This window comes from Uloborus diversus, chromosome 3, assembly GCF_026930045.1.
Source record: "Uloborus diversus isolate 005 chromosome 3, Udiv.v.3.1, whole genome shotgun sequence".
In the NCBI taxonomy this organism is placed as follows: Eukaryota; Metazoa; Arthropoda; class Arachnida; order Araneae; family Uloboridae; genus Uloborus; species Uloborus diversus.
In genome coordinates this window covers 184,726,461-184,754,417 of record NC_072733.1, presented here as the reverse complement: position 1 = coordinate 184,754,417, position 27,957 = coordinate 184,726,461, and the positions used below count along the sequence as shown (strand labels likewise).

Here is a 27,957-nt window from a genome sequence, read left to right as displayed (position 1 = left end):
TGTTACAAAAAGTTCTCCAATTTATTTCCTAAAACATATGAATGAAGTATCAAATGAGTGAATTGGTATGATTTCTGAGACTTTCAAAAATAAATTTATAACTGTTTCCGTGCATTATGTTAATAATTTTAGTTTCATCCTTTATTTACCACTTACATGCAATTAGGAAAAAATGTTCGCGTACCCGTAACAAAAATACAGTTATTATTTTGCAGAATCATCAAAAAATGGAAAGCAGTATTCTTTATGTACGGTTAGAGCACCTTTTAATTTGTCTTCTTAAAATGCTTCAAGTTTATTTTCAGAGTAATAGAAATGAATTATTTCATAACGTAGGTTCTACGTCTCGTAATTCTATCTTCACAAGAACACCATTTGCTGGAGCTATAGTGCGTATTCGAAGAGCCGTCGAAAAATTTTCCTAAAATTAAAAAATGTATATATATATCAGCATTTGAAAGTTTTATTTTAAGGTATGAAAGCATAATGATGAAAAGGTTCGCTAAATCAAAACTTAACAGCACTAATAGTAAGAATAAATAAATGAGATACTTGTACAGCGGTTGTTTCAATTTCATTTAAACTTGTTTCCCAATGTCTAGTGTATTACCTTTTTATTCTTGTTGTTGATTTTTAATTTTTCTTTTTTATGAAAACTGAACGGATTTGAATCAAGCGCGCTCACATGAGCTAATCTTGAATCTTCGTACGCATGCGTGAATTGTTTTTTCCCGTCTGTCAACAACGTCAGTCGCTGACGATCAGATTTTGTCCGAGTTAATGAGTTGGGCTCTCGTTGGACTTTTTAATTTCACGAAAAATGACGAAACGAGTCAAGCAGCGCTACTGCATCAAATTGTACCAGAAAAGTGGAAACCATTCGAAAGAAGCAGACGGCTTTCAGTGGCAGCTTCTCGATCTTTATTTCGATGGTTTTGGAGAAAAACCGGACTCCTGTGCTCAATGGGCTCCTTACTCTCCTGGTATGGCCCCTTACAACTTCTGGCTTTTAACCAAACTCAAGAGGCGTTTGAGTGTTTAGCGTTATTTCAGTTGTTTTATAATTTTACTTGAAATTAAAGAATCCGGGGAGGTGGCTTCACTATGTTAATCTGTTTCAGAGCAACTACACTGTTAAAACTACAGGTTGCGTTTGGCACCTTTCAGGGGTGAAACGCTTGTTCACCAGCGGCACCCAATACGGAGCCGAAATGGCACCTCTTATTAGGGTGAAAAATGGGCACCTTTTAAAAGACAGACAGCGGCGGTGAAGAGAAGGAACCTTCAGAGAGATGAATGTTTACTGATTTCTACAGTAGATCCTCTTCCCCCCTTCCCCGTATTGTGTGCATTTTTGAATATTATTGTGTTTATTGTTTGGGTTTATGATATACAAAGTCTTGGTGCGTTTTTCACATTGAATTGATTTTGGATTAAAACTTGTCATTTAAGGCATTTGATCACATTTCAGACTTTTCAACATAATTTAAAAGCGTTCATGACTTCAATTCCTCTATCCGAGTTCTAACTTTCATAAAAACCGTTGGATTGTTCTGTAGTTTTAAATGGTATTGACATTTACTATAGCATAATACCAAAAATTAAGAGTGTAAGCATTTATGGATAATTTACAGGCACAACCAAAAATATTCAGTTATATTACAATCACGGAAAAATCAAATCGTTTCATAAATTGCAGACGTTTCATGAACGTTCAAAATATTTTAGTCAAGAGTAACATATTGATGCGTATATATGGTTTGACATTTGAATATCCTATTTGAACATAAGTAATATAAAAAAGCACTTTTATTTCTTTTTTAAATGGAAACTTTTTTGACATGAAAATCAAAACAAATTTTTGGCATCCCACATAATGAAAAAGCAGAAATTAGAAAAAAAAAAATAATAATAGCGCAAAAATAAACGCATCTAGACACTGCATTCGTTTTTTTTTTTTTTTTTTTTTGAAATAACACCAACGAAATATTTTTACGTAATGAGTCATAGCATGAAGCACACAGAGAGATTTCTTTTCCAAGCGTTTTTTTTTCCTTCGCTACGTCTACGCAACTATTTTATTGAGAAGATAAAGACATTTAGTGTATCTGCTGTAGCATTTAAGTTACATCGTTGAGTTTTCATAACGGTTATTTATTAATTATTTCGTATTGCTAACAATAAACATTTTGGGGAAAATCAGCGAGACCGAAGACGCGACAAGCAAGTAACAGCATATATTAGTACACATGATAGAAAAAGTCATACATCACTATGTTAAAACGGTTAACTATAAACAATAAGTACTACTGAGTTTACTTTGTTAAAACACAACTCTGAAAACACTAAAAGCCTGTTGGAAAGCCTTAAATGTTATACCATGATTAAATGCCTGTACTTACGCAAGGTTTTGAAAGTTTGTCCCGGAAATGTTGAATTTTAATCCAGTTTCGTTGTCTATTCAAATGTGAAAATTTAATGTACCAACAACTACGTTGATGCATCGTCATCCGCCATTAAAGTGGCTGAATTGAACTTGTGCCGGACCGCACAGCGCATGTGCGAGCGAGGCACCTTTCCGGAGGAAAAGATTCAACTATTGGCTACTGCGTGGGCTGATGGCTCTTCATTGCCTTCTTTCATCCACTGAGGTGCTAAAAGATATCGGAACAATATTGCCTATCCTCCATGGCTCCCTATGGCTCCGTCTTTGCACCCTAAGGCGGAAAATCGCACCTATCTGGCACCTCCGGTTTTAACAGTGTACCGCTATTGAATTTTAGAGCAAATTTTAGCGCAACTACCGCCGCTGGGAAAATTTACGCAGGCAGAAAAATTCCAAGTCGGCTCTTGCGAGCGTTATTGATCAATATCCATCAGGTTTTCACAAAAAAAAAAGTCGAATACTTAGAGAGAAAAATCTATTACGAAAATAATTTTCGTTCCAGTTTATTTTGACTCTTTCTTCAGGCCCGTCATATCTGGAGTGGAGAAAATGCATTCCCCCGAATAAGTTTATTGCAGATTAGTTACCTCTAATTCTATTTTATCTGTGTAGAAATGTTGTGCACGCAGTATAAAGTTTTAGAAAAAAAAGTTAAAAATCAATAATTTTTTCAATATTTCTTTCGTCGCTGTAGGCAACTTATATATTTATCACTTAATAGTACATCATGTTTTATTTTATGTGCGTCATGGTATTTTTTGCACAGCTACAAGGAAAAGTGAGCCCTAACTCCCGGATTTACCCTATTTTGAGATCGCCAGAAACTTACTAGAAAAGGAGTGGGTAACAGCATGGTCTAATTTTTTGCTAAATAAGAAAATCGACTGATATCCCTAACGTACTTGACGCTTCTTTTCTGTTAGATTTCTTTTTGAAAGCAAGACCGTTCCTTAACCCTTTTTCACCCGCGGACCGTCAAAATATTTTGAAAAAAAATTGCGGACCCCAGTGAGTTTTTTTTTTTTTTTTTTTGAAAAAGAAAAAAAAAACAACTTTCGATTCGGGGACAGTTAAACTGGAGATCTCTCATTTTTTTTACAGGAATAAATAAACAAACAAATAAAACTTTATTTGGCATTTAAGAACTGTCACAGTAAGTATTTAAATATGAAGATAAGTAATTATTTCACCAATTATACATAAGTAAATAAACGTTCGAGAAATTCATAGAATGAAAATTAATATCGCAAAATGTTTATGGAATTATTATTTTGTTTTTTGTTATTATATTTTTTATTTTTAAGTAAGGGTTTTTTTCCCTTTGACTTGACGAGCAACGATCTCTGAGAACCGTGCTGATGTTTCTGCTGTCCGCCGGACCACCGGTTGAGAATCGCTGGTTTAGACTTTATGCTTCTAGACTACTCTATCTTCAATTATCAATATTTTACACAATCATATGTATTCAGAAAAGAGTGCTTTTCACAACATTTTGCAGTATTTTTGTCTAAATTTCTTGAAATGTTGCGTGGAGGAAGAATTTTTGGTATTTTCGCCTTGAAGGAGAGCATTGGAGAAGTAACAAGTTTGTTGCATCGTTTTTTGACTGCATTTCAGTATGGATTCTTGAAATTATTGCGAATGTCCAATGCAGTTCAAATACTTTTATAATTTGGATGATTTTTTAGCATTAACAAGCTACAAAAGTTTTTTTTTCTTCATTTTACTAAATGGTATTTTCTTCAGATTTTACAATTTACTTCTGGCATATAAACTAAAAAGATCTAGTTAAATTAAAAATGGAAAAAAAAAAAAATCTGTAACATAGGTGATAACTTGTTGTAGCGTTAGAATACTTTTGAGTCACATATAATTCAAGTGTATCTAGTTAAACATTTCTTGGTTTTACGGAGTTTATTTAACGTTGACGAATTTTTTTCCGATTCAAAAAGTACTTATTGAGGGTTTTTTTTTTTGGAAATTATGAAAAATAAAATGAATTTAATACTTACCAGGAAACCATACGAATAGTTTGATAATGAAACAAAATGAATAGGTAACAATCAACATATTGAGATTTTTTTTTTTTTTTTGACGCAAAAAGTATTCGTCCTTGTCCCCTCGTTTTCAATATATAAGAAAATGTCTGCAGAAATTTTCAGAAAAGGGTCAAACTTAAAGACTTGGCGTGAAGTTGAAGATACTACGTGCTTTCATCATCTGCATGTGGCAGGGTGTCCATCTGCAAAGCTCCTGAAAGATACCTTCCCTTATTTATCGTATTCGCTAAATTTGGCGTTGTTTCTTAAAATTTTGAGACTCTAACGCCTCGTATTTCGATTACGGGGACACGAGGGCACATAATCTATGATTCCAAAAACATGTTTATTATGACACTTCGATTGCTACATATTTATGATTTTTTCATTATCACACTATCGTATGGTTTCCTGGTTTTCATTAACACACTATCGTATTTTCAGGTTAGAGGAGAGCTAGGAGGAATGGGACGGCAGAGGAAATATGAGTTGCGCTGCATTTATGCCAAAATATATTGTGAAAAATTATTTTTAGCTCGTGAAGTAGGTGTAGTTTCAAGAGTCTAAAGCTCCTATATCTGCTGAAAGTTAGAAATATATATTCCCATTTTATTTCTGCATAAATGCAGCGCAGTCCTATTCCTCCCGACTCTCCCCAATGCAAAAGTGAATCACTAGAATAGAAGCATTTCAGTCATTAATATAAATAAAATGAGCGTAACTAGAAAAATATTTTGCTACCTACTTGTTGTTTATCGCTGAGATACATTTTGAAATTATTGACTATGTGAGCAAGAGTAAGCTTTGCTTCTAACTGTGCCAGTCGCATTCCCAGGCAATTTCTTGGACCGACACCAAAAGGCAGATAAGTAATACCATTGAGATTTGGCTTCGTACTAAATCTAAGAAACAAATGAGATATGAAGGCATAATGTTATTTTTTTATTCTGATCTTATATTTGTTTTAATTTTTGTTTAATGCATTAGTATTTTAAGAAACAGCTTCTTTTGGCTGACGAATTGAAGCAAAAAAAAAATGGGATATGAATTCCAAAAAAAAAAAAAAAAAACTCATTAAGTCTCGTTTTTGAATAATAAATGAGTAAAAAAGCGCTTTTTTCTTTCTGAACATACTGAGCTGTTTCTCTGGTTTTATTTACAATGATTTAATGTGATACTGAAGAAGCTTTTTTTTTTTAATTTAGAGTAGTTTTAATTACAAGCATTTAAAAGTAATCTCAAAATGACTCGGAAACGACCCTGTAATACCGCCAACCACTCTCATATTTCTTAAGCTAAGAGAAAATAAAACATCTTTACGCTCCTCATCTTTATAACCCAATTTAAAACTGTTACTAAGTTTATTTTTAGAGAAGTGCAATCATTAATCAAAAATTGTTTATCTCTAAATTTATATTTATTTTTACTTTGTATGAAACATCGCACATTTCATTTTACATCTGATTTGAAAAAAGATTATTAATGATTTATTGCATCAAAATTTCATTTATTATTGTAAAGATATGCTTAATATCATTTCTTAAATGAGCAAGTATAGAGTAACTGGAAAACAGTAGGATTAAAATAATTGAAAAAAAAAAAAAAAAAACTTCTACTACTTTGAGATGCAGAAAAGAGTAAAATTAGATTTCCAGTCTGAGTTTGCAATGGTGTCATGAAAGCAAATGAACGATATAAAAAGTTGGACGTTGGACTATTTGATTTACTGTTCAGAGAAAAATTTAAAGCAAATGTTCAATGTGGCGGTCAGGCATGTTGTTGCACTATTACCACTTATAAGAACAAATGAGCTACTTCTATACACTGGAATTGTGAAGGCTGTACTACTCGACCACTGATGAGATGGAAAGGCAAACATAAGGTTTATAAGTGGAAACAGACACGTCTATTAGTTTGCAGAGATGGCAGTTTTGCCGAATTTGAATTAGGAATACATAGAATGGACAAAAACCACACACGTAAATAAATCGCCTCGCTATTTTTCAGACTCCCCTGCTAGACTCATTCAGATAGAATCGTATTAACTGGCCATTTACCAATGTTCCATGGTAAACGTGGTCGGATAATAAATGCTTGATAGTCTTTCTGAGGACAGATGTAGTAAATAATACCATGGACATGATGCTAGCATAGACGTCTTTGAATTTACTTTTTTCTTTCTCAGAGTAGAATACGACCCTATGTCCGATGTAGATTATTGCTTGTCTGAATGGATAATGCCACTCTCTTATTTTGTAAAACAAATTTAGGCTCAGCATGTTGTTCAGTCAACGAAAAGGGTAAGAACAATTCGGGTTAATTACCTTTTTAGCAGCTTACTTATAAAATAGTTTAATACAAGAAATAAGTAGGTTTCAGTATAATGGTTCCTTGAGAATTATAAAGTAGCTTCAATGCATGAAAATAGTAAGTACCTTTCGGGCATAAACTTTTCGGGTTCCGACCAAAACTCAGGATCATTATGCATTAAGTAGACAGGCGCTTGAATAATTGTGCCTTTAGGGATTTTGAATTCGCCATATTGTACATCTTCAACAGCAAAACGATTAGTGAATCTGTGGTGATAGGTGGAAAAAAAAATACATATTAGGTGGCAAGAGTAGAAAATGTATTACATGTAAATAACGATACTATTAATGTACAGTTTGTTTGAAGTATCCATTGATGTTGCTATGTATGGCATTTTGCCAGATTACCATTGTTTTTCAAGGATACAGTATGTACATTTAATCGATTTTTTTTAATATCATAAATTAATGTTGTTTCATAATGCGGTCAGTACGAGATACAATACTTACAAATTTACTGGAGGAAAAATTCTCAGCGATTCGTTTAAGACTTGGTCCAGATAAACTAGTCTGTTTACTGTAGCATATTCCAATGCATGACCCTTAAAAGATAGTTAGAATTATTCTTCATATTGCAGCTTGTGTATTTCTATATTAATTTAAATTTTACGCTAATGAACCAGTAATAAAACCTAAATATTTGAAGGAAATACGACAGAAATATGAATGCATTTTGTCTAGCTCATGTAAAGAAATTTTCGAAAGTAAAACGCTTATACGTATGTACATTAGAATTCGACTTATCACATTACATTAGAATTTGCTTTAGATTAGAATTTGATTTGTATCAGGGTTTGATTTAGAAATCCATCTTATGTATACAGATTGGAAAAAAACAAACAAAAAAAAAAAAAAAAAAAAAACAAATTATAAACATTTAATGAAACCCGCTAACATTTCTCTAGTTGATGTGTTGAAAAAAAAAACGTTAGGAAATTGATGTATTTAACTGGTTTTGATGCTAAATGTCTCTATTGTTACTTGGCCCTAAAGCGATTGCGACCGACCCAAGATTTTCAAAGCCCAAACATTTTATTTCATATTTTACATTTATCGTCAATCATGTTTAGCTTCCACCAGATATTTTTATAATGTTCCGTTTCCAGCGGATATTTTATAATATTTTTACACATCTTCAGAATTCTAGCAATGTCTGTGGGAAATTTCAATTTTGTAGTGATTTTTCCTTATTGAAATAAATAATTCCTTTTGCACTTTTTACTGTACACTCATCTTAAGAAACACCGAGAGATGCTAGATAACAAATTTGCGGCGCTTATGTAAAAATACTATTATTTTAAGCGTAATTTTGGTTCTTGTACCAAAGGAGTTCAAAAATATAAGACTGTGAAATAATCTACATTTATAAAGACTTCATGTCATGACACTTAATATGTATTTCATTCATATGATTATCCTTTAAAGCACTCATTTTAAAATCAGTCAAAAATTAACTCTTTAGATTCATAATTTTAGCCCGAAATGTATCAAACTTTACTGTTTCCGTATTTCCTTGGTAATGAACTGTGTAGCGTTGCATCAATTGTTTACTTTTTGCACGAGATCATGGATTTCTTGATACAGTTTTTCTTGAACATCGGGATGTTTAGCAAGCAAGTACGTAGTAAACGAAAGAGCCGTGCTTGTTGTCTCATACCTGAAAAGAAGAAAAAATATTGTGAGTAAATTAGAGTTGTGCAAATTAGCATTTTTCAGTAAGATTTTCCAGAACTCTATGTTTCTGCGAAATATTCTTCAGCATTTCACAGAAAATATAATAATAGTAATAAGAAAAGTTGAATTTTGAATGAAACAAATTCAATTTGGTCAGCATCAATGTACGTATATTCTAATTGAGTTATTGTCTGTCAAAAATGAAACTGATTTTGCAGTTTTAACCATCTTCCTCCCTTCAATCTGTATGAAGTTTTGTACACTTCTTCCATTTTTTATGAAACTAACCTTGATAATGTTTAATATCCTCAATATTAAAACTAAATGAATAAGTGACACGCAGATTTTGGGCTCAAAATGCTTGTTATAGCAGACCGAAGGAATAAGATACGTTGAGTGGATACTGGATAGGCAGAAGAAAAAACACTAACTTAAGATTTGTTCTGAGCAAAATTTTGATTTTTTACTGTTCATCACAATCCCTGAAATGGAGAGCTTCCACTTTTGAGTTTTACAGGTTTTGGAGGCATTTGAAGATAAAAAGGGGTTTTAGGGGTTGTGAATGTAAAGGTAAACTTGAAAGTTCAAAAGTTTGTGTTGTTGTAAGTGGCTAGCAGACACTTTTAATTTAGTTATAAAGGGTGTCTCAAAATTCATGCAAGATTTGACTTTGTCATTTTTTCAGTAATTTGTTGGCAATACTGAAAAAAGAACAATTTGACAGCTGAGAGTTTAGGGTTAGTAAAAGTGAAGCATTATACGACTAAATGGGGTTAAATCACACGATCTAGGGATTATTTCATTGGCTGTATGGCATGTGGCACCTTGTTGAAACCACATATTGGTCACATCAATAGCATCCAAAATCGGCAGAAAGAGCTTTTATGTCGCGATATGGAGCACCAGCAACAGTAACTGCTTGACCCGCCTCAACTTTCGTCATTTATGAAATAATTATTTATTAATGAAAGCACGTTATTGTATCGTACAACGCTCTATTTTTACTAACCCTAAACTCTCAGCTGTCAAATTGATATTTTTGTAGGGTTACCGACAATTTATTGCAAAAATAGTGGAAAATTCAAATCTTGCGTAAATTTTGGGACATCCGTTGTAACCTCATTTTCGTTTTTATTTGCCGCTTCATCTACGAATTTAATTTTGTATGAAAACAAGAACACAGTAGCCTATTTTCCTGCTGAAACCTTTATCGGCACGTAATCTTCAGCGCAGTGCTTTCTTGCTTTCACAAAAATAGAAATCCTGGACTAAATGACGACTAAAAATGCCTTCTGGCCACTAGCTGTAAAATAAAATTTTGAATTTCCAAGTTATTTACACATATAATTCGTGAAAATTCCTCGTTTTTTCAAATGCCTCTAAAACCCATTCAACTCAAAAGTGTAAATCAAAAACTGATTAAAAATAGTTTTTCCCAACACTCTGTACCAAGAAAAATTGAACACATATTTCCAAATGGTGTGTGTTGTCTTAAAGAGAAGATGATTATCTTTTAAATAAAAAAACAGTAACAAAATATCCCGCACAGTTCTAGAGAAAAAGCAGTCTGAATATTTTTTTGAAAATCGCAAATAAGGAATGGCACCCAGGTTACTATATTTAGCGGGCTGTATCTCAGGTCATAAAATTTCTTGGAAAAAACAAATTATGTCTATAACTATTTTTTTTTTTCGAATTTTAACGTGTAAAGTTCAAAAACTTCCGAGAATATGAAGGTGGGTCCTCTGAAACGGATGAATTACACCCTGAAAGATATTGCGGTAAGAAATGATTTGAACTTTGAAGTATGTTGAATGATAAATAAATTAAAAATTAAATATTATGAACATTATTATGAAAACTAATTTTTTAAATAGAGAATACAAACCCAGCAAGCAAAACTACCATAGCAGTAGAAACGATTTCCCTTTCAGACATGGTTCTTTCAATTTTGTTTGAAACTTCTGCAAAAGGAAGTCGCACTTTAAAATAAATTTTTCTTTCAGTACACGTCATTTACAACATTATAATACTTAAAGTATAAATAAATGCAATTTATTTTAAATTTTATTTGCAAGGTTAATTAAAATTACAAATATCCGTTATTTCTTAAGAAACTAAGGTTTTACTCCTGCATTTAAATTCCAAAAGACGAAGTAACCTCTACCATGGATTTCCCAAAGACTCAATCGATTGAAATAAAATAAAATTAATTCCGAATGTGCTTAAAATAGAGATATTAATTATGTTTTATTCTCGTAAGAATAAACAGCCAAAAAGTGTTCCTTTGATCAGAAAAACTTTTCCCCTATGATAAGCAGCGGAATTATTATTAGTCCAAGGACGTCGCAACTCTTTAATAAATTTGTTTAAGTTTTTCAAAAAAAAAAAAAAAAAACCGAAACTTCAATCTGTAAATGTTTTTCGATCTAGCAGATTAAGCATATTGACTCTGGTCAGTTTTTTTCCTTTCTATCTTTTTTAAAGCAATGTTAGTGCTTTAAATACAGAAATGCAAGTTAGAAAACTCGAAAAAACTCTTAGGTTATTTTATTAGCAGTAATACTTTCAGATTTTTAAAAAAACTTTTCGTCATATGAGCATTGAACTTCTAATGTTTACGAGTGATTTAATTATTTTTATTCAAATTGTGGTACAACCAACGCGTCGATTTATTCTTAAATAATAGTGTTTTTGTGCTATTTGAGACTGTGTGTTCTTGTTGAACTTAGCTTCTTGAGATCAATATGGAAGTTACAGAAAAGTCACATTTGAAAAGATACAAACACAGAAAAAGAATAGAAGAACCTTTCTTAAAAGTGGTACAGTAAATCACAGATAATCGGTGCTTCAATTAACCGAACTGTTCAATTTTCCGAATTATATGTTCCTCCTTTCTTCGACTGGACACACAAAATCGTGAATAGTCCCCTAATTTACAAGAGAATGAGAACTTGGAAGAAGGTCATGGTCCCCAGAATTTGAAGAGCCACAATGACAGCACACCAGCCGTCGCTTCCTAATGACGATTCATTTTCACAAGCTTTCACTAGCTGCTGCGTAGTCGGTGTGACGCATGTAATTCGCGTATATTTCATGTACCGGTCGCAAATTTTAACAGCGGCTTTAAGCCCTTCTTAAAAATTGAAATGTTTAGTGAAATCGTCTTTGCGTAACAAATTAGTAACCTGTTTCGCATCCGTCAGTTACTCGCTTTCTGCTACCAACAGCAACTGATTTTTTTTAAATTATTAAAATATCGGATCAAAGCTCTGAGCTAACTGTTCATAGTCTTGCTTTGAAGATTTACTTTACATTTCATACAGAAAGTATCATTTAAAAAGTTTTACGTATTTTGAAAATGTGCATTGAGGCAGTGAAAAGCAAAGGGATGCAAGTGGACATTTTGAAGTTTTGAGAAAATGCGTTTAAAGATCAGATCCTAGGTAGGCTTTCATTGAATATTTTTTTCTAAATCAAGCTGTATATCGGAACGTACCAGGGCTACTAGTACTATATCTTGCTCCAAGGTAGAGGAGGGGGTTCAAAGACCATTTGTACTGATTATCTCCAAATTTTTAATTTTGCCACTTGCATCCCTTTGCTTCTCGCTGCCTCATATGAATTAAATTTTTTACCGTCGTCCAAAACATACTTTTTTATATCATAATGAGCTTCTAAGACTACTTTGTTTTGTAGTACGGTCTGTAAAAAGTGTTTCTTTGACTCAATTGATTGCTACATAAGTCTAAAATTGATTTTGCTTTTCAGGCAAGTTTATTTTCTTCAAAATCATTGTTTATATCTATACATCATTTAAAAAATTCTATTAACTTTTCAATTTATTTATTTATTTATTTTTAACGTTTTCCTCTCAATTGACAGCATACGTTTTTAATTTTAATGCCACAAGTTCTTTTATGGAATGAAAAATTATTTTTTTAAAATATCCCTATTCTCCTTTAGTTTTATCACCATAGTTTTTTTTTCTTTAAGTTAGATAGGTCAGTTATTTCTAAAAAATATACTTCATACAAAAATTGGACCAGTTATGATCATGCTTGTGCTAAAACAGCACATCTTTTCGTAGTGTTTTGAATTCGTAGAAATGTGCGTAAACACACATGTAACTGCTACGTACGAGTATGTTAGAAGAAAATAGAAAAGAAAAATCACTAAGTACTGGCATATTTTTTTTTTCATTATTATAGAGACAAATACACAAACATTTACCCAAGCAACCCACGTAACATTTAAACGCTTCATAACCGTTTTAAAATGGTTGCTACAACGTCAACAACCAATTTACAACATTTATGAAACGAAGTGTGTTTGTTTTTTGCGTACTCAATTTTAGAGCTAAAAGAAGTAAAATTAGTTATATTTACCTTCTTTCTCAGCTCTAGAATCATCCTCACCATGACCAACTTCTAATCTTCTAACATCAATATCGGTGTTTTGTTGGACAATTTTAGAATCTAGCATCAACTGTAGAAGATCGGCTTTTTTCGACTGAAAATAAATATGAGTTGCGAAAATATAGAATCAATTCCAGAAAAAAAAAAATTTTTTTTGTTGCAAAACCTATTAATACAAGAGTAGAAAGTATTATTTTGAAGCAGGTATACTTTCAAAAGTATGACTGAGAAGTAGATTTTAAAAAATAAACCTCATTAAATATCTTATAAAATCTCCAGGTTTCATTTAGTTCTTTTTCTTTCATATCAAAACTATTGTACGAAAAGTTTCTTGTAATTTGAACAACGTCAATCCGTATCGACTCGCGTGTGATTTTTTATTTTTTTACAATTGTTTTGATATAAAAGGGGAAAAATAAAGTGCGACAAAAAATCATACTTTCATGATTTTTGGATAAAATTATTTTCTTATTAAAACTAAAGTGTAAGTATGATAATACGCATCGAATATTTATTTTGATACTTTGCAATTACTAAGTACTGTACTACAAGACGATTTTAATAATTTTATCTCTTCCAGTTATTGAATGTGTCTCGTATCTACATTAGAGTGTCTCAAAAAACTAACGTAGAATGTTTTGTCGCATACTCATTTAGTTCTTTTCCTTTCATATCAAAATTATTGTAAGAAAAGTTTCTTGTAATTTGAACTACGGCAATCTCTGTCGACTCGCGTCTGATTTTTATTTCTTTTCACAATTGTTTTGATATAAAAGGGAAAAATAAAATGCGACAAAAAATCATACATTCATGTTTTTCGGGCACCCAAATATACGTAGCATACGAGAAAGTTTGTTTGTAAAAATTACTTTCCTTTAACTCTTCAAGGTAATCTCATAATATTGAAAGCTTCTGAATACAATCTATATTACGAGCGAATAATATAAATACTCAATCAAAAGATCATTTGAAATAAATGTCTGAGGGCAAGGGGAATTAAAGGGCAACTTCATGCCTTCTTTAAGAGCATAATACATAAAATTTACATATTATGCATTAAATTTACTGACAGAAGAAAGTTTACCTGTGGATTGTTTCGGCGATACTCTATCACTTGTTTAAGACCTTTACTCAACATTATTCCTGGTTTAGTTCCCCGGTTTAGAAGACCCAGTACGAGACCTTGGATTCTTATGCATAACAGCCGCAACCAAGGGAAACACACTATTGAAAAAAAAAAAAAAACTTTAAAAAGTATTCATATAAATGAGCTAAGCTAGTAAACAATTTATTTATAGTTTTTACGTTTCTTGATGTTAATGGAATGATAAATTTTTAACGATATGCTGCAGGAAGAAAAATATGATTGTATAATACTTGACAGTAATTTGAAAAGATACATTTTCAATATATATTCACCAGCTGTAGTACTTAACATGATTTTAGTTGTAAAATTTTTAAGACGTAAGAGGACATTGTAATATTATTTAAGTAATTATTCATTTAATGCAACTAACTGTTTTTTGAGAAAAATCGTCTTGCTGTGGAAACAGATCAATATTTGTGTACACAATCAGCGCCTACGTCCTGTGCTTCAAAGGAAGAACAAATGCAAGTAGTTTCTGTTTTTTTCTTGCCGTTGTATACTTAACAAATATTGATGTTTTGCAGCAAATGAAAATTTGGGCAAGCAAATTTAAAATTTAACAATGTCGAAGTAACTAGATAAAATCAAGCTGGACACTTCAGAATTTGTTTATAATGGCTCAACGAGTCATAGCTAGTCAACTTCAGGGAATTCTTTTAAAAAGTTATGACATGTAACTTTATCAACTAGACTGCAATATTGCAATGAAAATTAAATGCCGTTTTATTAATGTATCTGTTGGAAAATTTAACTCTACATATAATAAGTTAATAAGGTGTAATTAAACTTTGAAAAATTGATGAAATACGAAATGATGCTCACTTACAGCCAATAAATATAATTGGATCTCTGTATGACGTGCTAAAGAGCAATTTTGTAGCATGTAGCAACCTCGATTTGAAGTTTTTCTGTACATCAGTGCGCACACCAAAAGCTGTTCTCGTAATAACATCCATAGTAAGTCTTTGATAGGTGTCAAATATATCAAATTCTTTCCCTTGTGTTGCTCGGTCTTTTAACAAATCAAGCATGGTTTCAATGGAAGAATTTATGCTGCCAGCCATCTTTAGATAAAAAAAATACCATCAGAAATAAATAAATAAAAATATAATAATAAATAATAAACAATGATAGTAATAATAATAATAAAAATAATAAATAATGATAATAATAATGATTATAAATATGATAATAATAATTATGATAATAATAAATATAATGATAATAAATAGCGATAGTAATAATAATAATAAATAATAATGATAATAATAATAAAAAATGATAATACTAAATAGTGATAATAATAATAATAACAACATTGTGCAAAAACTTACAATGACTAATACATGCTGTAAAACAACAGGAAACATCCCTTAATATTGATTTTAGATAATTGTTAACATTACTAAAAGCCTAAAAGAAGATTTCAGTAAAATCTGAGGCCGTGTGCTAGTATGTTAAAAAAAAAAAAAAACTCAGCTGGCAGACAAATCAAGCTGAGAAAGGAAAAAATTGCGCATTGATTTGCCTACAGGTAGAGCCGTTTCTACCATACTAACATACGGCCCTAGCATTATGGAAAATAAATGCGTAAATGTCAAACACTAACTGCGAACCCGTAAAACCACAAGGCTCCCTTTGATTTTTTTATTAAGTTGGTTTTCTTAAATGATTGAAGGAATGAATGTTCGCGGGATTTACCTACAGGGTGTATATATATCAGTACAGCGTTTACAGACTTTCAGGGTAGATATAGTACACCTAGACGATGGGAAACCACATAGCAATGCATGGTCAGAAACGCTTTCCTGGCGCGGTAGTGACGACACAAATCACCAAAAAAAAAAAAAAAAAAAAACAAGACACGAAAAAGAGAAGAAAACATGTTTATTATCCTTAGTACAGCAAAAAACTAAGAAAAAAGAACATGAAGGAGTCGACGATCGTCATCGAAGTAGGTGTCCGAAATTACGACCCCGGATCGTGATGCATGCCTCACATCTCCGACGCATTGAAGATCGAACGAACGTCAAAGCAAGTGCGGCAACAAAAACCGCGTGTGCGCATGCACCGTCATCTGATGATTCGGTTTACGAACGACATCTATCGTGTACACCAGACAAAAACTTACCAGCATTTTCGTCGTCAGGAAAGCGTTTCCGACCATACATTGCTGTGTGATTTCCCATCGTCTAGGTGCACTCTATCTGCTCTGAAAGTCTGTAAACGCTGTACTGATATACCCTGTATAAGGAGGTTGAATGACAGCTCTTGCTATCTATCTTTAGTGCTTAATCTTCCCGGTAGGGGAATGTACGGCAAAGTGAAATAGTTACGATTATATACATATTTCAAAATGAACAAAATTTTAACTTGTTTAGAAAATTAACAGTGACAGGAGAGAAATATATATACAGGAGAAAAATAAAGAGAGAAAAATATATTTTGTAATGAAATTTCTACTGATGTGTTTCTCATTTTTGGCAGTAAATTTGTACCTTCAAATAAAAGTTAGAAAATTATCACTTTGCCCCATATATGCGGTTAAGTGATTGTTATAATATTTTTTTAATAAATATTTTCTATTTTAATATTATAAAAGTTTTTTTCTTCGAGTGAATGAAATAGCAAATGACTAAGAAAATAAATAAATGAATGAACGAATAACATACCTAGCGAATAAATAATGAAATAAATGTAAAGGAATACATTAATGTATATATGTATATATAAGTATTTAATTATAATAATTGAATAAATAAATAAAATTGACTATTTCACTTTGCCCATCATGGCACTTGACAAATTATATTAAACATTTAAAATCAAAATATGCATAATATTAAATAAGTGCTCCACTGATCATCAAAAGGTCGCAATTAATATGTTAATAGCAAGAACTTCATAATTTTTAATAGAAAAAAATTATTTTTGATCTAACACAAATTATTACATTATGATTATATCATATTTTGTAAATGGCAATAGTAACGGCATCATTTGTGTTATCCTATACCTTGATCTTTAGCGGTATTTGACTGCAATCAGCAATAAATATAATAACATAGTTAAATCATTGCTAGATATGTGGCACTGCAAACTGTTTAAAATATTTTGCCATTTCATTTCGTCCATCCATATTTCAATTTCCCGCACATACCCTTACTCTTAAGTGCATTGTCTAAAACCAGTACTTTAGTAGATAATTCTGTTATGCATTAAAGCGACGATTTTCCATGTTTCCGTTTATATATTCATTTGAATATTCTAATTGAAATTTTGGTAAAGATAACTAAAATTTACCTGTTTCATTTTCGCTGTTGTGAAAGTAGGAGTGAGTACACTTCTGACGTCTTTCCATTCTTGTCCTTCAAGGATTAGGACACTTTGCCCTAACTCGTCTTTCTTACTGTATTTTGCCAAAGGATTAAAGGGCTGTTAATGGAAACTTAATTGCATTAACTTGCATAACAGTAGTAAAATTTTTAGTTCAAACAATGTGTCTGAGCTTAAAATATGGACTAATATATCATTGATTTTTTTTTTTTTTTTTGACAACCACGTTTAGAGAGACATACAAAGTTCTTAACATCTTTGGAAGTTAATACTTGTTTTACTTTGTAAATTTATTTCATTATTTTCTGAAAATTTTATGAAGTATCAGAACTTGCAAACTGTCCTATCAATGTGTAAAACCTGATGAAAATACGATAATTACTTCGAAAAAAGTGTTTATGTGTATTATTTTCAAAACCGCTGATTGAGGTGTTTTACTATTGGCGGTCCATGTCAAATCAGGCAATTAGGAAAAAATTTTGCTTTCATAATATCAAAATATTTTGAATTCTACATATGTTAAAATTCAGAAAAAGGTAAGTTACGGACATATTTTTGTTTTTCGAAAAAAAAAAAAAAAAAACCTGGCGCGAAATACAGCACGCCAAAGATGGCAAACTTCTCGCCAATTCTCGCTTGCGATTTTCGACAAAATTTTCAAACTGCTACTCAGAATTTTCATAAAAAATAAATTCCAAGATGAAGCGGCAAATAAAATGAAAATACGGCTATATGATTAAATTAAAAGTGTTTGCTGACCACTTGCTTTTGAGTAAAATTTTGAATTTTCAAGTTTACATTCACATTTGTAGTTAATGAAATTCTGGTACTGATAAAACCTGTTAAACTCAAAAGGGAAAGCTCTCCTTTCCAAGAAATGTAGAAATCAATATTACTTACTGACCGACACTAAAACAAATTGAAAATTTTGAAATGAGTGATTTTGGAGAAAAATCAATATGATTTAATTTTCTTTCAAAGGGATGCTGGACGAAAAACATCATATCGCCTGTTTGGAAGAAGAGTGCCACAATAAGAAATATTTTATTTTTTTCTTTTTTTTCCCACTTAATGGGCTTCAAATGACGTCATCTTCTTTGGAAAATAATGACAGGCCAATTTAGTTTTCTTACAGCAAATTTCCTGAAGAGTTCATCTTCAAACGCTTCTCCTGTAAAATTTCATTTCTTCGTATTGTGGCCCTCTTCTTCCAAATGAGCGATAGATTTCCAAATGGTGCATATTGTTTTGAAGAGAAGTTAACTATCTTTTAAATAAAGACGAACTTCAAGAAAATATCTTGTACCGTTTTAGAGATAAAGCAGTTTAGAACTCTTGTCAAAAATCTTAAGTGAGAAATAGCGCCCAGGTTACTAATTTTGGCGAGCTATATCTCGGGGAAGAGTTTTTTTTTTTTTTGGAAAACAGAAGCATCTTTCTAGCTTACCTTTTCGCAATTTTAACATATTTAAAATTAAAAAAACATCGGAGGCAATGAAAGTCCCCCCCCCCCCCCGACCTGGATTGTCATGGATTATGCCTATTAATTTCTTGATGGCAAACTATGTTATGCGTTGCTCGCGACTTTTTAAAAGAGCTTTCATTCACGTGATTTTACTTGGAGGTTGATCTATTGTAAACGACCTTTTAAGTAGGGTCATTCCATTTTAAATCGACAAATTTTCAAAAAAGTTGTTGCATCACCATTTTTGATTTTAATAAAAATTTGCATGTTCATTCCTCTCATTTCCTAGACCCCAAAACAATATATTTTTTATTTTAAAAAAAATTACCCTTTGATATATAGGCCATTTTTGTTGTTGGCAACAGCAAAAATAGGGCATTTTGATGCTTTGTCTTATGGACAATAACTTTTTTTCTATCAAAGCTTTTGAGCTCAAATATAACTCATTGGAAAGCTAAGAAAAAGATCTTTTCATACATGATATCAATAAATATCAGATAAAAAAAATACCAATTTTTTCAAGGTCAAAGTTTGCTATGAAAAACTATTTTTTTACCACTTTTGAAAATTAAAAAACCCATGAAGGGTTAAGAATAACCAGCCCTATTTTTCATCATGTATTTATATGCATGACTAATTATTGTATAAAAAAAATTGGCTTGTTACTCCGCTCCCTTTATGAGATATGCTCCCCCAAAGTTGCAAATTTTCAAAAAAATCCAGTTTTCAACGCTAAAAAAATGCATGTGGGGGGCCAGATAATTTTTTTTTATTTGTGGTATTTCAAGTACTTTTTAACAGCTTTCTAACAAAATAAAAGTGGATTTGTTATTCAAAGGTGTTAGGCAAATATAAGGATCTGAATTTTCAAATAATTTCGCTGAAACAACGCATTTTTTTTTCCACTTTTTAATCTTAGTTTTTTATTGAAATGTAATTATATACCTTATTCTTTCCTTTAAATGGTTTTAAAAAAAAGACTTGAAGGGTTACGACACATTGTATTTGAACTTTAAAAAGACAATTTAACATTTTTAACAGTTAGGAACATAAATCTTTCAATGCTATTTTCTTCAGTATTTTGTCTCACGGAGAAGAGTTGATAAATGTTCACTCATCATAGGTGTGATATTGTGACCTCTTCCTTGTGCAGACCATAGTTCTGATGCAATCAAGATTTTTAAAATGTCTTTCAACTGAACCCAAGTTTGGTCATTATCATTTGATTTTTTAAATGATGTTCCAGGCCCTTTAGGATGAAAAAGTGGATCCTGTATTCTTCTTCCACATTTATTTCCAACACTTCTCCTAGCCACCAGTCACTATCATACACACAGCAAACATAATCTGATAATTTCTTTCGGATTCTTGCTTTTTGTTCAGCAGGTTCGTCTTTTATGGCCTGAAAAATTGTAAAATTTGAAGGAACAGACGCGCGTCTGGCATGAATGATATGTCTGTTAATAGGGATGTTGCAGTGAAAAGACTGTTTGGGGTAGTGGCAGTGCTGCTTTATATCTTTTTTCAAGATCCTTTGCTACTATGTTAACATCATCACAGGAAACATAGAAAATTGTTAAATCATTAATATGTTTGGTGCAATAATCATGTACATCTAATGGATTTAAGATTTGATTATTAATTGGGCGCTGTTAAACTATAGTCTCTTTACTGTTCCACCAATCCCATCGCATGGGCCTTTCCCATGAGACGTAGCAAAAAAAAAAATGCCACCCTGCTTTTATACCTAAGTCCTCTTCATGGTGGCTTAGGTTAATGAAGTTCTTTCTGTTTTTATATTGTGCAGCAGACCAATCTGAAAAGTAGGCTAATTTTGAAACTGAAGGGTGGTTTGCCTTAATTTTTTTAATAAGGATCTTTGCGATAGTGATGTGGTCCAGGTAATCACTTACAAAGCAAAAACTTTCAGTTTGAACATTTCCAATTTTTTTGCCAGTATACAACAAAAGGATGAAGTGTGAATTGAACACCTGACCAGTGAGGTCTGGACCTCGTCTTGGACAACACAAGAAAAATTTTCTGAGAAGTCTCCAAGTACCAAAACTTCTACCTTATCCAAGGGTGCCCATATGGTAGGTAGGGGAGTGGCAATTAGGGACTTAACCCCCTCCCCCTTAGAAATTAGAACTTCCTTGCTTTTAGTACTTTAGAACATTTCTACTTTTGCCATTAACGGATAAGTTATTTTTAAAAATGTTAAATTTTATTAACTCTAATTGTTACTGAAATCGGTTTCTACAGGGAAAATATCCTGCTAAACCATGAGGAAAATATCTGAGCCAGCCTCACCCCTTAAAATTTTGCCTATCGGCACCCATGCCCTTATCCAGAACGTCTTTTTTTTGATTTTAAAAACTCTGCTTGCTTACTGGCAATGAAATGGTGGCTCTTCAGGTGTTCCAAAGTTTTCACAACACTTAACCAAAAATTCTTGCAAGGGAAGCGCACTTTTCAATAAAAAACTAAGATTAAAAAGTGGAAAAAAAAATTGCGTTGTTTCAGTGCAATTATTTGAAAATTCAGACACTTATATTTGCGAAACACCTTTGAATAACAAAACAACTTTTATTTTGTTAGAAAGCTGGTAAAAAGTACTTGAAATACCATAAATAAAAAAAAATTTATCTGGCCCCCCACATGCATTTTTTTAGCGTTGAAAACTGGATTTTTTTGAAAATTTGCAACTTCGGGGGAGCATATCTCATAAAGGGAGCGGAGTAACAAGCCAATTTTTTTATACAATAATTAGTCATGCATATAAATACATGATGAAAAATAGGGCTGGTTATTCTTAACCCTTCATGGGTTTTTTAATTTTCAAAAGTTGTAAAAAAATAGTTTTTCATAGTAAACTTTGACCTTGAAAAAATTGGTATTTTTTTAAAATCTGAAATTTATTGATATCATATATGAAAAGATCTTTTTCTTAGCTTTCCAATGAGCTATGTTTGAGTTCAAAAGCTTTGATGGAAAAAAGTTGTTGTCCATAAGACAAAGCATCAAAATGCCCTATTTTTCCTGTTGCCACCAACAAAAATGGCCTATATATCAAAGGATAAATTTTTTAAAAATAAAATATTTATTTTTTTGAGGTCTAGAAAATAAAAGGAATGCACATGCAAATTTTCATCAAGATCAAAAATGGTGATGCACACCCCATTTGTTGATTTAAAATGAAATGACCCAGTACTAATAATTAGCAATGTTTTAGCATAAAATGGGTATGAACCGTGAGAATAATAAAATAACAATTGTTTTCTTTATGAAGATCAGACAATTGAATCCACTGATTCCGTACACATTATATGGAATATTAAGGCTTACCATTCTCAAATTTTATAGCTGCTTTTCTCAAAGAAATTACGTACTAAATAGCAAATAATGTTTGAAGATGAAAATAAAATACTGTATTAGAACTATGACCTTTTGATTCTAATAATATATCGAAAAAGCTGAAAAGGCATCAAGTACGACTATTGTTTTATTATTTCTTGATTGTCTTATTTTGCGTCGTTTAAACTGTTTCTTTTTGTGTATGGCGATGATTTCTGCGACTTCTTGATATATTCTATGTTTGGAAATTAAAATAGTTTTTTCTGAATAGCTATATCCCTATTTCTATCCCTCTACCACGTCAACATCATCAAATCAAGAGATTTGTTTATCTTAACGGAAACGTAGGACGTTAAAAGACGAACGAAAAAACAGATTTTCAAGAAAAGTTCCTATGAGACTTTGACCTTTTGCAAAAGTGGAATAAAAGTTTTATTTTTAGATGTAGCTTCTTTAATATCATTAGCCATAGTATTATGATAATGACGCCTGACTCGGTATCCGCTCTACAAGCTTATATTAACCAGTAGTTTTTAACGTCATTAATAACAATTCTTTTGCATAACAATCGGTAAAAGGTTAATTTTATACACTTAGGTTTTTCAAAATATCTAAAGAGGGAATTTGAGTCCATTAAAGTGTAACTATACTCTTTAAAATGTCTCCTCAACCTTTTATAGAAATGGAAAAAAAAATTGATGCGAACTCTTTTTATTCAATTTATTCGCAATGTGGTTGCAAAAGGAAGACAGAAGCGACCAAATGTATATACTCGGATAAAGTAGTTAAAGAAGTATGTTTATAGAAATAGCATTAAAAGTAGGTCAAGGCAAAAATGGTACGTACAAAAATAATGTCAATTAAGATCCTTCAAATTTCAACATTGGTATATTTAACCTGTCAAATTTGAAGAATATTCAATAGTAAAAATAATTACTTCTCTATTGATGAACTTGTTGAAATCTCTAACAAATATATTTTTCAAGATCATCGGGTCAGTCACAAGTAAGATAGGCTTCATTCCGTAGAAATATCTGTCAAAAAGTGATACATTAAGCTACTTGTAAAAATACATTCTGACCTAAAAATTTCAGTTATAAATGCAATTATCCAGAAAAAGCTTTGAAACAGTCCATATTTATAAAATTAATGACTAGCACAAAGTTACGAAATGAGTCGAAATATTTTTAAAAAAGTATTTCTGGCATTAATTTGCATTGGTTTAATCTCATTCGTTTTTTACACCTTGTAGCAAGATCCCGTCAAATAACAGAGTATGCAAATTGCCGGTTATATTCAAATTCCCGGCACTTTGCCTCATTCTGTTGTGTGTGTGTGTGTGTTTTTTTAGTTATTTATTAAACTCTAGCAAACCCTTGCTTAAATTTTCATTGCAATTTTTCGATTTAATTTTGTTTTGATATATAGTTAGTTCAGTTCATAGTAAAATGTTAATTGATCGGTTACCCGACATCTGTTTCTTAGTCATGCTAATTTATAAACCAAAAGCGTATGCGACTGTTTTTAAGGGTAAAACAAACGTAACGATTTTAAAAATTATGAAATTTCAATACTTACCCCAAAACTCGGCCATGTTTCTTCACCCATTCTTCTTGACATTTTATAGGTCCCTAAAAACACAACTTGTCAGAGAATTTCAAAAGTAATGCCGACATTAACTTGAGCGTTTTTATATACCTTTTTATACAATTCCAAAATATTTCCAAAGATGAAATTTGGTTTTGGTCCTGGAATACCAAGTTTTTTGAATGTTTGAAGATGTTTCCACCTCCACCTATGAAGAAAACAGACGTAAACTTTATTTAGAAATAACTTTAAACTTACTTCCCAATTATTATGATTTTGCGAAAACAATATACATTTATGAATGAATATTCCTGAAAAACAGCACGTTTTCAGTTTTCAATTCGCAAAAACTGTCCACGAAGTGTTTCGATTCAAGATAAACTATTCTGAATTTACGATTTTTAGTACGTATCGTGCATATCCGGAGGAAGCCAATGTACCCTGTCTCAATCCTCCAAACTTTAACGAGCCGGAGGAATAAATGGAAAACTCTACCATTAAAATGCTTAAATGTCATTACAATCGCCTCAAATTGGGTTAACGGGGGTTAGCGAGCGAAACGAGTAGGGGGCGGAGCCCACCAGTTAGTATAAAAAAGTATATTTAAATCACAATATTTGAAAACGTTTTGGAATAACGCCATTGTATTCTGAAAATTAAAGTGAATCCAAATTCCCAGAATGGAAACCTAACATTTGAAGAATTAAAGAAACTGAAACAATAAATATAGCGCAATTAAACGCGGAAAAAAGCTCTCTCAACATGCCTCTTACAAATCTTATAAAGGGAAGAAAATGACTGAGAAGTTAAGTGAGGTCAACTTCGATCCTCTGAGTAATTTGCACGGGAGCTCAGCTACCGTACTTCTTTTCGATTTCAGTTAATTTTCTAATAATCGGCGAAATTCAAACTATTTGCGCGCTGTAACTGGATCTGAAGACCATAGGGCTCCCACATTTCTTCTGTTAAAAATGAGACCCTGCTCCTAGATCTCTATGGATAGATCAATATTCAGATTATTTTATTTATATTTATTTTCAAGCTTTTACGATCGGAACTTGATAAACATAGTATGGAGAATTCGATATCAAAAATCTGTTGCATTTTTAAAGTGAAACGGCATTTCACGGATTTAATTGTCATTTAATTCCCGTGAGTGTCAAACTTTTAAGATAAAGTACTGCTCCAAAAGTGTTTTAAAGTACTGCTCCGAAAGTGCTTTAAAGTACTGCTAAATGATACATTTAGATTTTACTGAGTTGCTATTTTTTGTCTTATAACCCTCTTGTTCAATAATTAAAGCTAATGTATATTTTCTCAATTAACGTTAGTTAATACACATATTCACATCTCATCATCACTCGAAGTCTGTCCTAAGATCTAAAAAGATACTTCAGTCAGATTTTCTGCCTTAACACTTTAAGAGTCATTATGGGACATATTTATCCTGCAAGTTCAAGTTAATTTGGCCAGATTGAATTAAAATAACTTATAGGTAATGTTTCTTTATGTTACTGAGACATTAGAATCTAATATTAGCAAAAAAAAAAGTTTTTGTCAAAAAATATAAATTATTCATTCATTTATATATTTACTAGCTGCGTAGCTCACCGTTGCAAGGTCTGTCCCAAAAATAGAAGTTGTGTCAAGTGACGCATGGTAAACAATCAGGGTTAAATGAAAGGAAAAAATACTGTAAAATTTGCCGTCAACGTGTAGATAAGAGCAGTTTCATGATTCAAAACTTAAATTTAGACCTCTTTGGCCTTTTTTTAATTTCTAAAAATTCAGTCATTGGTATTGATAAGCATAAACAATTGGTTTCACGGATTTTCTGGTGAAAACTGCCCCCCCCCCCATCATCGGGGGCAGAAAAAGTCCTTGTGAATCTCTGAGCATCAAAGGACTTCTGCGCTAAATTTTGCAAAGATCCGACGAATTTGCGTAAGGGATTTTCACTCCTCCCTCCCCCCCCCCCCGAAAGGCGAAAACCCTCATATAACAATACCTGACCATCATACGACCTCTGTGCCAAATTTGGCAAAGATCCGAAGAAAACTGTGGGTTTGTTTATTTTTGCCTTATAATAAGACGAAAACTACTCTATGTGAATATTCCTGAACAACAAAGAACCCTAAACCCAAATTTGGCAAAAATCTGACAAAGTGTGGATTGTATAAGGAACATATACATACATACACACACAATATATATATATATATATATATATATATATATATATATATATATATATATATATATATATATATATATATACAGAGAGAGAGAGAGATTTGAAAACGCGATAAACTTCAATACTCTACTTTAGAATTTATGCTCCTCAAAGGGTTAATTACAACTTGATTTTTACTTGTGTGGAAAGCAAAGATATTGCTACTGTCAAAAACAATAAACAAATTCGGAAGCCTTTGTTATTTTATTGCAGACTTTTAAGTAAACATGAAATTGATATTCAACTGCCCGACAACGTGTTTCATGCAACATTCATTATGAATACAAAAGAAAAATGTATACAGAAAATGTACTTACACAAACCAAAGGGCAGCAATTACACAAAGTAACGCTATATGTATTGCCATGTTGAAGATCTTCAGTGCACTGAAACACCTCCTTCAGTTGAACGCACAAATGAAGATATCAGTGCTGGATCCAAAATTACGATAAACTTCTTATCTGAAGTTCCTCTTTGTCAATGCGTTCACCGAGTCACCACTCGCATTTTGTTTTTCATTAGCCTGTTGTTGACGTACGTAACATCTGCGTTGAGTTTTTAATAAGGAAATTGCAGTTGTCTATGCATTTACACGCTAACGGATTAAAAATAGTAGGATTATATTGATGAAATTTCAAACATTTTTGCAGAAAATTGCTGATAAATTCTTAAAAATATGGGAAATGACTCCGAGTCACGGTTAACATACAGTTTATTCAGCAAAATGGACAACACAAAACATAAAACACGCACATAAAACGCACATATTCTTTTGGCGACCGCCTACAGCATCTTCGTTCAAAAAATCGATCTGTTTTTAATGCAAATGCTTCAATAATCTGCAAGTGCTTCCATAATCGGTCTTTGAAATTCAGTGTTCTACCAAATATGAACCCTGTGGTTGATCATTTTATTTTCGTTATTCTTATGAGATATACGTGATAGAATGCTAATAAAGTTTAATGAAAAACTTACAACACCATCATCATATTTGTAAAAGTATTTATTACAGTAATTATGGAAAAGCTCTGCATTCTTCAATTCTCCCCCATTCTTATCTGTAAAATTATATATAAACTAATACCACTTAGTTTATGCATCAATTCCAATCAGTGGTTTGAGAAGCTATTTTTTTTTTTTTTTTTTTTTTTTTGTAGCGAACTACAACTTTTTTGTTACAAATGTAGTTAACTACAACTACTCTTTTAGAAACGTAGCAACTACAAACTATTTTTGAAAAGTAGTCGCTACTTCGCTACTTTTCAAAAAATAAGTAAATAAAGAGCATACACACACATTAGGGTGTCCCACAAAAAATGAAAAACAATTTTTCAAATCGCATACCCTTTTATATTTTTAATCTTTTGTCAAAACAATTGTTATAAAAAGTTTTATATAATTTGAACAACTGCAACATGTGTGTGCCGACTTGCGTCTGAAAGTGTAAACTGTATACTGGGTCAAATCAGAAAAATAAACCACTTTTTTTAGAAGTTCGAAACTTTTGTTGATGAACGTTGCCCCTATACCCCACATATACCACAAAGCATTTATTCAGTTTAAAAAACATTTAGATATCTCACAAAATTTATAATTTCTTCAAAAATATGATTTTTTCAATCAATTTATCTTTTTAAAAAATACATATAAATTTTAATCAAATGTCAAGTTCATAAATTATTAGCGAACACATTTTCAGATCGACATTTGCAAAGGAATAATAAAAAAATAATATATTTAAAATGAAAAACTTAACCTTGAAAAATCCATGTCTTTGAGCACTATGTGGGAGACTTAAATATTGCTGGAGAGCAAAAATTTCTCTTTAACGCTAATGGGATCGTTTCCAAGATTTTAAAAGTATTTTTTTCTGAAAAAGCATGATTAAA

The 27,957-nt window shown here is 31.7% G+C and overlaps 1 protein-coding gene across 1 annotated transcript; it reads right to left on the bottom strand.

Moving 5' to 3' along the window:
• LOC129218592 (cytochrome P450 3A8-like) lies at positions 1-26,579 on the bottom strand. The gene is made up of 14 exons (XM_054852910.1): positions 26,386-26,579; positions 23,947-24,043; positions 23,827-23,879; positions 23,186-23,282; positions 17,397-17,528; positions 14,920-15,157; positions 14,031-14,170; positions 12,917-13,040; positions 10,417-10,492; positions 8,406-8,511; positions 7,305-7,396; positions 6,921-7,061; positions 5,231-5,387; positions 1-421 (listed from the first exon to the last, which is right to left on the bottom strand). The coding sequence occupies exons 1-14, from the start codon at positions 26,433-26,435 to the stop codon at positions 326-328; spliced, it is 1,599 nt and encodes a 532-aa protein (XP_054708885.1). The 5' UTR covers positions 26,436-26,579; the 3' UTR covers positions 1-325.
• Positions 26,580-27,957: the final 1,378 nt, after the last annotated feature.